General features: G+C 41.6%; 1 protein-coding gene across 2 annotated transcripts in view; it reads left to right on the top strand.

Moving 5' to 3' along the window:
* The window catches only part of LOC128696236 (cytochrome P450 9e2), an 85,775-nt gene that overhangs the window by 44,408 nt on the left and 28,862 nt on the right, over nucleotides 1-12,505 (top strand). The window contains exons 4-5 of one of the 2 annotated variants that reach the window (XM_070092548.1): nucleotides 3,537-3,755; nucleotides 10,429-10,489. In XM_070092548.1, coding sequence (XP_069948649.1) covers nucleotides 3,537-3,755; nucleotides 10,429-10,489 — 280 coding nt within the window. The remainder of the gene's footprint in view (nucleotides 1-3,536; nucleotides 3,756-10,428; nucleotides 10,490-12,505) is intronic. The other variant, XM_070092549.1, reaches the window with a different exon arrangement.

Genomic DNA, 12,505 nt, shown 5'->3' with positions numbered 1-12,505 from the left:
ATTGCAAATCATGACATGCTGCTCCACAGTGGGACCTAGAGAATGCATCAGGTGAGATGTTCTCTTGACCCGGTCGGTACAGAATATCAAAGTCATAACACGATAGTTCCATCCTCCAGCGTAATATCTTGTCATTCTTTATCCTACTTTTGTGCCTCTTGTCGAACATATACATCACGGACCGTTGGTCAGTCCTTATGGTGAAATGTCTACCAGTTAAATAATGCCTCCAGTGGCGAACTGCTTCTATGATGGCCTGGGCTTCCTTTTCTACAGCAGCATAACATTTCTCTGATCCTTGAAAAGTTCTCGAAAAGAAGGCTACTGGTCGTCCTGCCTGAGATAAGACTGCAGCAATGGCAATGTCAGATGCATCCGTTTCCACTTCAAATGGTAGGGACTCATCAATGGCTTGAACTACTGAGTTTTCAATGTCCTGTTTGAGAGTATGGAAAGCGGCTTCTGCTTCCTTTGTCACAGGAAATGTGGTAGCACTCAATGGGCGGACTTTACTTGAATAGTTGTATATCCATTGTGAGTAATAAGCAAAGAGACCAAGAGTTCTTCGGAGTGACTTTTTGTCTTGAGGCATTGGAAGTTCCCGTAGAAGTCGTAGTCGTTCAGGGTCTGGGAATATTGAACCTCCTTCCACTACATAACCAAGGATGCTAAGCCTTTTGTTGAAAAAGTGCACTTTTCCTCATTGTAACTGATATTTTTCTTCTTGGCGGCTTCCAAAAACTTATCAAGGTTTGCATCATGTTCCTCCTGGGTCTTGCCACAAATGGTAACATTATCTAAATACGCGTAAGTTCCCATGAGTTGCTCTTCCTGAATGAGTGAATCCATAATTCGTTGGAAGCAGGCTACCCCATTGGTGACTCCAAAAGGGACTCTGGTAAACCATACCCCCGGCCGGGATTGAACCCGCGGTCATAGAGTCTCAAAACTCCAGCCCGTCGCGTTAGCCACTAGACCAGCACTAGGCCATCACTAGCCTGAAATGCTGTGTATGGTTTATCTTCATTCCTTATAGGGACTTGATGATAGGCACTCTGCAGATCAATTGTGCTAAACACGTAGTACTGAGCAATTTTGTTCACTGTATCGTCAATTCGAGGTAGAGGGTACCCATCAAGAAGTGTAAATTTGTTGATTGTCTCAGAGTAATCGATAGCCAGTCTCCGTTTCCTATAACCATCTTTAACAACAACAACCTGTGCACGCCAAGGGGAATCACTCGGTTCTATAATACCCTCCTTCAGCAGCCTCTGAGTTTCTTTCTCAATGAACATCCGATCCTCATAAGAATAGCGGCGTGACTTAGCTGATATAGGATGGCAATCCGCGGTAAGATTTGCAAACAGCTTTGGTGGGTCTACCCTTAAAGTGCTAAGTCCACAGACAACAAGAGGAGGCAGTTCACCTCCATATGTTAAGGTGACACTACCATGCAGCTTCTGAAAGTCCTGACCAAGGATAACATCAGAGCACAGTTGTGGCAGAATAGCTAAATGTACATCTTGATAATCCTTTCCATTAACTCTGAGATTTACCTTACAAAACCCTAAGGTCTGAATAGAGAGAGATGTTGATGCCATGGAAACGGTACCTGATGAGTGATGTAGAGTCAAGGAGAGCCGTTTAACTAAGTCAAGGTTGATGAAACTCTCTGAGCTGCCACTATCAATAAGACCATCTACTTCTGTTCCTTTGATGAATACTTTCACAACTGCCTTTGACAGTGAATTTGGAGTAGCCGCAGAAGTCACTGTTGCTAGAGTCGCATATGTCTTGCATATGTCAAGAGAAAAGTTATAACTACAGGCCACATATTTAAACTCACCATGTAATCTGTATCGCTGATAAATGGATAAAGTAGGAGAGAATCACACACCATGTGTTGGTGCCCATGACGCACACCAAACTGTTGTTGTTGTTAAGGGCCCCTAGAGGTGGTGCAGTATTATCCTGCTGCTGCTCCCCACAGGACCAGTATCACTACAAGTATAAAACAAATTCCAATTACACAATAGAGTGAAAAACTATTGTGAAGGACCTTGGAGTGGTAATGTCAGAGACTCTCATTTTCAAAGATCACAACAATGTATCTTCCAAATCTGCTATGAAAATTATATGAGAGATAATGAGAACCTTCATAACTAGGGATACCAAGACAATGATGATTCTAGTTACATCGCTTGTTCTCTCTAGGCTGAAATATTGCTGTACACTAACGGCCCCTTTCAAGGCAGGTGAAATTGAAGACCTCGAAAATATACTGAGAAGTTTCACTTAACATTTAAGTACCATAATGCATCTAAATTACTGGGAATGGGTGAAGTTCCTAGACCTGTACTCCTTGGAATGCATGTGAGAATGATACAGGATAATATACACTAGGAAAATCCTAGAGAAACTAGTCCCAAACCTACACACAGAAATCACTCCCTATGAAAGCAAAGGACTCGGCAGGTGGTGCAACATCCCCCTAATGAAAAGCAGGGTGCCATGAGTATGCTGAGACACAACGCACTAAGTTACAGGGGCCCAAGATTTTTCAACTGCCTCCCAGCATACAAAAGGCTGTCTTCAAGAGGGAGCTAGACAAACACTTAAAGTCAGTAGCTGACCAGCCAGGCTGTGGTTTGCATGTCGGTCTGCATGCAGTCAGCAGTAACAGCCTGGTGTATCTGGCCCTGATCCACCACAAGGCCTGGTCATGGAGTGGGATACAGTGACTTTGACCCCTCAGAATACTCTCCTGGTATACTCCAGGTAACTTTTTCATTCTTACCATTCTCTTGACCTCATCATTCCTCATGGGGCCTCATCCCTAGGCTCCTGCGCTACCGTTCACAGGATGGATATGGGGTGCACAATAAACTAGCCACTTCGGTGGCAAAATCTAAAAATCATCATCATTCCTCCAACTGCTCCTCTTCCCTCCCACACCCACCCTCTTATATCCACAAACTTTTGCTAAACATTAACCCTGCATTCAAAAAACTAACTCACACTTCTTCGATCTCCTCCTCATTACCTATTCTCTCACTTGCATGTCTTTCTACCAACAATGTCAAAGTCGATTACCAGAAAGTGGTAATTTCTTTGTTTACTAATATATAATTAAATGAATAAACAATCAACTTTATTTACTTCACCGATCCGCCAGTGCAAGATTCATCTTCCGTTGTTTCTTGGTAGTTTTCAAAGCAGAATAAAATCAGGCAATATGTAGTTTAAATATAGTGGTAAATTAAAACAATATACTCAACTGAACTGAGCAGTTTAATGAAGCTTGGTTATGATATTTGTAATGCAAATCAATCGGTTCACATGTTTCAAAATTGAAAATCAAAGAAATAATATAATTCTGTTATAATATTAAAATGTTTATTTGGTCTATTTTCTTGTTACAGTTGTAAGTTTCAAACCGACAAATTAGATTCCTTAATATCAATAAACATTTTATTTCCATTTAACTCAAAAATCTCAAGAAAAAAATGAATAAGTAAGCTATCGTTACTTTGCAGTGCTGACAGACAGAAGCATTGTGGCTCAGAGTGTAATGTTTCTGATCGCTGGCTTCGATACCACGGCCTCAACTCTTGCCTTCTCATCGTTCCTGCTCGCCAAGAACCCCAGACACCAGCAGCGTCTCCGCGAAGAGCTGCAGCAGATAATTCAGGAACATGGTGATATTACCTACCAGGGCATCATGGAAGCCAAGTTTCTTAATGCTTGTCTCATGGGTAAGATATATGAGTGAGTAAAATATGTCAATTGGTTACTGATGGAGTGGAATAATACACCACAAACAAAATTGTTTAGAGTGGCAATTAGTGACTGGCACAAACCACTCTGATGAAGAAGAATGTCCTAGTTTTTGCACTTCTTGTCAACCTCTGACACTTTATTTGTTCTGAGTGGGTTCTCGTTTTCCGATCGCTTCTGAACTTTATCGCCTTTATGGACTATTACAAACACAGCTAATGAATGGCCTGTGAGACCTGGTTGTAATGGGAAGTGGAAGAAACAAACTCAGCAGTAGACTATAATGTATATTTTCCGTTCACCCACTATATACAGATATGTACACTATGTGCAATATGTACAGATAATAATAATGTGTAAACCATGGTGACAGATGGCACAGCAGAAGCCAGAGAGAGTGCCCTGTACTCAACAGGTAGGCAAGTCTGCCAATGCTTACCACAAGTGAACCACTTTGCTTCAGCTTTGGCGGGCTTGCCTGTGATGGGTCAATGAACCAAGGTGCTGATTTAATGATGGGTACCCTACTGATAGTTCATTACCTTTGTAAATTGTGAGTTCATTACCTTTGTAAATTGTGAATTCATTACATCTGTAACTTGCTCAGCTATCAAAACTTTGAGGCCCAGTCCCTGGACCCATTATGTACCTCTGTAATCTTTTGACTACCGCCCACAGGATGGGTATGGGGTGCATAATAAACATGTTAAACTAACTACTGATTGTTAAACCCAGTTTGCTGGCTGGGAGGCAGCCTATATGGGAGTGTGACATATGCTGAATGAATTGTAATGTAGTCTTTGCATGCCACACGGACCACAAGAATATGGGTCTGAATTCCTGTAATTTATTTGAAAATATAAACATTTTATGGAGTTTGTTGTGTCGGTTAGGAGCTGCCACAGCTCCCACACTATGGGACCGGGGTTCAAGCCCCGGCACAAGCAGAAACTATGGGCATGTTTACTTACATCTGCTGACACAGTTCACTTAGCAGAAAGCAGGTACCTGAGTGTTCGCTGACTGGAGTGGGTTAAATTCTGAGGGAGAGGATCAAGGGGCGGCTAGGGTATGTGCCGCGCGAATTAAAAAAATATTAGTAAAAATATGAAAATGGAGCTAATCATATAGAACAGTAGCTAAATTCTTTGGCAACACTCTGGTATAAGAATCATTGATACATGATGTTCCTACAAGGAACTATAGTCATTTATAATATATATAGTGATGCTACCACCCGTATCATGCTTGCTCACATGTCGTCAATTTTCATATTTTTTTCCATTTTTTCATTTATTTCTTGTATTATTCTTTCTACCATAATAATTGACTATTTGGCATCATAACAGAGTGGGTGGAGCTAATACAGAGTCTGACAGGCATCCACACCACCGAATATCCTTGGGTAGCAGGTACAACATCTAGCTTGGTTGCGTGCGCTACTCTTATGGACTGTGTGGTCTCGTGGATTAAGGCGTCATGAGTTTTCGCCCACCATGAGGTGGGCCAAAGCAGCATGGGTTCGACTCCTTGGCTAGTCACAGTGTTGTTATTGATCAATACCACTTGTTCGGGGTACAATAATATAATATACTGCTCATTGTACTAAAAGCTATAAATGAAATCGAAAGAAACCCAAAGTATTTCTTGTCCTATGCCAAATCAAAATCGAGAACAACGCCCAGTATTGGGCCCCTACTTAAACAAGATGGGTCCTACACAGATGACAGCAAGGAAATGAGTGAGCTACTCAAGTCCCAATATGACTCAGTTTTTAGCAAGCCGCTAACCAGACTGAGAGTCGAAGATCAAAATGAATTTTTTATGAGAGAGCCACAAAATTTGATTAACACAAGCCTATCCGATGTTATCCTGACGCCAAATGACTTCGAACAGGCGATAAATGACATGCCCATGCACTCTGCCCCAGGGCCAGACTCATGGAACTCTGTGTTCATCAAGAACTGCAAGAAGCCCCTATCACGAGCCTTTTCCATCCTATGGAGAGGGAGCATGGACACGGGGGTCGTCCCTCAGTTACTAAAAACAACAGACATAGCCCCACTCCACAAAGGGGGCAGTAAAGCAACAGCAAAGAACTACAGACCAATAGCACTAACATCCCATATCATAAAAATCTTTGAAAGGGTCCTAAGAAGCAAGATCACAACCCATCTAGAAACCCATCAGTTACACAACCCAGGGCAACATGGGTTTAGAACAGGTCGCTCCTGTCTGTCTCAACTACTGGATCACTACGACAAGGTCCTAAATGCACTAGAAGACAAAAAGAATGCAGATGTAATATATACAGACTTTGCAAAAGCCTTCGACAAGTGTGACCATGGCGTAATATCGCACAAAATGCGCGTTAAAGGAATAACAGGAAAAGTCGGTCGATGGATCTATAATTTCCTCACTAACAGAACACAGAGAGTAGTCGTCAACAGAGTAAAGTCCGAGGCAGCTACGGTGAAAAGCTCTGTTCCACAAGGCACAGTACTAGCTCCCATCTTGTTCCTCATCCTCATATCCGACATAGACAAGGATGTCAGCCACAGCACCGTGTGTACGAAAGGTATATAATACCGACAAGATGAGAGTAAGACACATGTGCAACATCTGGGTATCTTTATTGTAGACGTCTACAATAAAGATACCCAGATGTTGCACATGTGTCTTACTCTCACAGCACCGTGTCTTCCTTTGCAGATGACACCCGAATCTGCATGACAGTGTCTTCCATTGCAGACACTGCAAGGCTCCAGGCGGACATCAACCAAATCTTTCAGTGGGCTGCAGAAAACAATATGAAGTTCAACGATGAGAAATTTCAATTACTCAGATATGGTAAACATGAGGAAATTAAATCTTCATCAGAGTACAAAACAAATTCTGGCCACGAAATAGAGCGAAACACCAACGTCAAAGACCTGGGAGTGATTATGTCGGAGGATCTCACCTTCAAGGACCATAACATTGTATCAATCGCATCTGCTAGAAAAATGACAGGATGGATAATGAGAACCTTCAAAACTAGGGAGGCCAAGCCCATGATGACACTCTTCAGGTCACTTGTTCTATCTAGGCTGGAATATTGCTGCACTCTAACAGCACCTTTCAAGGCAGGTGAAATTGCCGACCTAGAAAATGTACAGAGAACTTTCACGGCGCGCATAACGGAGATAAAACACCTCAATTACTGGGAGCGCTTGAGGTTTCTAAACCTGTATTCCCTGGAACGCAGGAGGGAGAGATACATGATTATATACACCTGGAAAATCCTAGAGGGACTAGTACCGAACTTGCACACGAAAATCACTCACTACGAAAGCAAAAGACTTGGCAGACGATGCACCATCCCCCCAATGAAAAGCAGGGGTGTCACTAGCACGTTAAGAGACCATACAATAAGTGTCAGGGGCCCGAGACTGTTCAACTGCCTCCCAGCACACATAAGGGGGATTACCAACAGACCCCTGGCAGTCTTCAAGCTGGCACTGGACAAGCACCTAAAGTCAGTTCCTGATCAGCCGGGCTGTGGCTCGTACGTTGGTTTGCGTGCAGCCAGCAGCAACAGCCTGGTTGATCAGGCGCTGATCCACCAGGAGGCCTGGTCACAGACCGGGCCGCGGGGGCGTTGACCCCCGAAACTCTCTCCAGGTAAACTCCAGGTATACCAAACACGGAGTAGAATGAAATTAGCCTAGAGGCATCCACACCATCGTATGTCCTTGGATAGCGGGTACAACATCTAGCTTGGTTGGATGTGCTACTCTTAAGGATTGTGTGGTCTCGTGGATTAAGGCATCATGAGTTTTTGCCCACCATGAGGCGGGCAAAAGCAGCATGGATGTGATGTAGTTCAACTGGGCTTTTGAGGTCTCTGGCGAGGCCTAATTTAACCAGTTATATGAACACACCTTGCCTTTGCAAATGTCTGTCAGCCACGGCTGACGTCACTGGTGTCAGAACTCGGCGTCAGGTCAAAACACTTGGTGCATACCCCATTGTTGGGGGGGGGTGGGTGCTTTGACCAAGATATAGGCTCAAGGAACAGCTGAGCAAGGGAGACTTCGAGTGGAGATGCTGCTGTATGTGGAGCTCTGAGCAGCAGAGCTGGAGAGTCGAGCGGAGCTCTGGCCTGTGTGCAGAGCTGAGCTGGAGAGTCTCGGGAGGAGAGACTGTTGGAGACATTGGGCAGAGTACTGGCTTGAAGTAGTACTTCTGTTGTGTAGGTCTTGGGGCCAGTTTCGTCAGTTAATTGTATTCCCTGTCTCACTGCTTGAATGTACCATTCCCATTTATCTAAATCTCAATAATGTTCTCCTGTTCCCAAATATATTATTGTACAAGGACTTAATAATAAACTGTGTTTGAGTGGAATAATAATATTCACTGTCCCTGTTATATATTCTTTTATTCATTATTTTATTTAAAGTAGTGAAAGGGTGAGTAGTGTGGTGGGTAGGGTAATGAGAGGTGATGGTGTAGTTACCAGTGACCTCACATTACCTTCCGCTAATCACCTGTCCTCCCTACTGCCTGCCTATTCAATCCCTTTACTCCCATTTTCCCCAATTATCCATTCTGTTTTAATACCCCTCCCAACATGACATGGGTTCGAAACCTTGGCTAATCGCATTGATGTTATTGACCAGTACCACTTGTTTGAGGCATCCACACCATCGTGTGTCCTTGGGTAGCGAGTACAACATCTAGCTTGGCTGGATGCGCTACTCTTAATGATTGTGTGGTCCCATGGATTAAGGCATCATGAGCTTTCGCGCACCATGAGGTGGGCCAAAGCAGCATGGGTTCGACTCCTTGGTTAGTCGCAGCGTTTATATATATATATATATATATAAACGGCAAAGGGGACAAAAGAGAGTGCAAAAATTATAGGGGGATAAGTCTGTTGAGTGTACCTGGTAAAGTGTATGGTAGAGTTATAATTGAAAGAATTAAGAGTAAGACGGAGAATAGGATAGCAGATGAACAAGGAGGCTTTAGGAAAGGTAGGGGCTGTGTGGACCAGGTGTTTACAGTGAAACATATAAGTGAACAGTATTTAGATAAGGCTAAAGAGGTCTTTGTGGCATTTATGGATTTGGAAAAGGCGTATGACAGGGTGGATAGGGGGGCAATGTGGCAGATGTTGCAAGTGTATGGTGTAGGAGGTAGGTTACTGAAAGCAGTGAAGAGTTTTTACGAGGATAGTGAGGCTCAAGTTAGAGTATGTAGGAAAGAGGGAAATTTTTTCCCAGTAAAAGTAGGCCTTAGACAAGGATGTGTGATGTCACCGTGGTTGTTTAATATATTTATAGATGGGGGTGTAAGAGAAGTAAATGCGAGGGTCTTGGCAAGAGGCGTGGAGTTAAAAGATAAAGAATCACACACAAAGTGGGAGTTGTCACAGCTGCTCTTTGCTGATGACACTGTGCTCTTGGGAGATTCTGAAGAGAAGTTGCAGAGATTGGTGGATGAATTTGGTAGGGTGTGCAAAAGAAGAAAATTAAAGGTGAATACAGGAAAGAGTAAGGTTATGAGGATAACAAAAAGATTAGGTGATGAAAGATTGAATATCAGATTGGAGGGAGAGAGTATGGAGGAGGTGAACGTATTCAGATATTTGGGAGTGGACGTGTCAGCGGATGGGTCTATGAAAGATGAGGTGAATCATAGAATTGATGAGGGAAAAAGAGTGAGTGGTGCACTTAGGAGTCTGTGGAGACAAAGAACTTTGTCCTTGGAGGCAAAGAGGGGAATGTATGAGAGTATAGTTTTACCAATGCTCTTATATGGGTGTGAAGCGTGGGTGATGAATGTTGCAGCGAGGAGAAGGCTGGAGGCAGTGGAGATGTCGTGTCTGAGGGCAATGTGTGGTGTGAATATAATGCAGAGAATTCGTAGTTTGGAAGTTAGGAGGAGGTGCGGGATTACCAAAACTGTTGTCCAGAGGGCTGAGGAAGGGTTGTTGAGGTGGTTCGGACATGTAGAGAGAATGGAGCGAAACAGAATGACTTCAAGAGTGTATCAGTCTGTAGTGGAAGGAAGGCGGGGTAGGGGTCGGCCTAGGAAGGGTTGGAGGGAGGGGGTAAAGGAGGTTTTGTGTGCGAGGGGCTTCGACTTCCAGCAGGCATGCGTGAGCGTGTTTGATAGGAGTGAAATGAGACAAATGGTTTTTAATACTTGACGTGCTGTTGGAGTGTGAGCAAAGTAACATTTATGAAGGGATTCAGGGAAACCGGCAGGCCGGACTTGAGTCCTGGAGATGGGAAGTACAGTGCCTGCACTCTGAAGGAGGGGTGTTAATGTTGCAGTTTAAAAACTGTAGTGTAAAGCACCCTTCTGGCAAGACAGTGATGGAGTGAATGATGGTGAAAGTTTTTCTTTTTCGGGCCACCCTGCCTTGGTGGGAATCGGCCAGTGTGATAATAATAAATAATATATATATGTATATATATATATATATATATATATATATATATATATATATATATATATATATATATATATATATATATATATATATATATATATATATATATATATATATATATATATATATATATATATATATATATATATATATGTATATATATATTCACAATTTGTACCTTTTAGTTGATTAATTATTTCATATTTCAGAAACTTTAAGAGTGTACCCTCCAGGAACGACTGGAGAACGCATCTGCACCAAAACCTACAAGTAAGCATTGTATTTAGAAAATAAAATATTCTTGCAGTACCTTTATAAAATGCTGCCCAGTGAGTGATTTAAATTTTAAAGGACTTTGTCAATTATCAATGAACACAATTACTGGATTGAGGCTAATGACCATTTTTTAGTAAAAAAAAAAAAAAAAATGTTGACAAGGGTCTCACAACTTACCTTGAGTTTTTGTGAAATTGGTAGATGAATCTATAACTTTCTAAAAAGTAGAACACAAAAAGTAATAGTAAACAGAGTAAAGTCTGAGGCAGCTAGAGTGAAAAACTCTGTTTCACAAGGCACTGTACTCACTCCCATCCTCATCCTCTTCTTCATATCTGACTTAGACAGAAATATAAGTCATAGTTCCATGTCTTCCTTACCAGATGACAAATGTCATGGGCCGCAGAAAACAATATAAAGGTCAATAAAGAAAAATTTCAAATATTCAGATATGGAAAACTTGAGAAAATTAAAACTGCTTTAGGGTATACAACAAATTCTAACCAAACAATAAAGCGAGAAACTAATGAGTTGGACCTGGGAGTGATAATGTCAGAGGACCTCACCTTCAAAGACCACAACAATGTATCTACTTCATCTGCTAGAAAAATGATAGGATGGATTATGAAAATCTTCAAAACTAGAGACGCCAAGCCCATGACGATTCTCTTCAAATCGCTTGTTCTTTCTAGGCTAGAATACTGCTGTACACTAACTGCCCCTTTCAAGGCAAGCAAATTTGCTGACCTGGAGGATGAAGAGAGAACTTTCATTGTACACATAAGTACGATAAAGCACCTAAATTACTGGGAAAGTTTGAAGTCTCTTGATTTGTATTCCCTGGAATGCAGGAAATACACCAGGTATATGAAAGGCTTGGTTCCACTTTGTTTGTGGAAAATTACATTTATCTGAATGTAACTCATTATGTACATAACAGTAAATGATAACAAAGACAATTATTATTTATCAGTTACCTAGGCAAGTAGGAATTTGGGACACCTAGGTCGCAAAAATGTCCCCCTTTGATACCCACAACTGTCTTATCCACAAGTTCCTCTAGACCTATTAATTACAAATGAAATATGCATCACCAGGAATTCTGATAAATATATAAATTTGTGGACTGTATATTAAAATTAATAAATGATTATATATATACACATATATATATATAACAGAATGAGAATATCTTAAAATCACTCACCAATTTGACTGGAGATCAAGGTGTATCATACTCAGAAAACCTCACTGTCTATCAATGAAAATAACACTGGCCAGAGTTACAAACATAAACAAACTTATCTGAGGTTCCTGGAGCTGTCTAGTCCAGTCGCCTGATATCTCAAGTTATGCAAGAATGCATATCCAACAATTTCGGCTCATATCTGATAGGTGTCAGACCAATTTTAACCTCTAGAGCATGAAAAATTCTTCTTATTTTTACTAACGTTTTCTTGGGTCATTCGAAACACAATGGCGAGTCTTCTCTGTGCAGGCACTGGCTTCTCATTTTTTATGACATAAATTTTTATTAAATACAGTATGTTACACTAATTTACATAAAAAATACACTGTATTTTTCCTGGAAAATACATTATTTTCCACACTGTGGCCAGCCGGAGTTCGTTGCTAAATGACTCAAATTACTCCTTCCTTTAGGAGACAATTCCAGCCAGTTCTGGCTTGAGTGGCTGTTCTTCTAGTAGGTCTTACTACGATTTCATCTTCCAGCATCACTTGGTCAGCGTTATCTTCCATATCACTCGTGTCACTTTCCCTCAGGTTTTCATTTATGTTTGATTGAACACCATTTAATTCCAAGGGAATCAATTTATTAATTGTGCATAAACTTTCCTGGTCATGACACAACACTTTGACATTCCTGACAACACCTTGTGCATCTGGGTACAATGTCAATACTTTGCCCAGACGCCACAATGTTCGATGTTGTTCAGTATCAATCAACACAATGTCACCTGGTTGAATGTTCTGTCGATTTACTGCCTC

This window comes from Cherax quadricarinatus, chromosome 39 (assembly GCF_038502225.1).
Source record: "Cherax quadricarinatus isolate ZL_2023a chromosome 39, ASM3850222v1, whole genome shotgun sequence".
Taxonomy (NCBI): Eukaryota; Metazoa; Arthropoda; class Malacostraca; order Decapoda; family Parastacidae; genus Cherax; species Cherax quadricarinatus.
The sequence above is the reverse complement of the archived record's forward strand: the minus strand, read 5'-3'. Positions and strand labels throughout refer to the sequence as shown.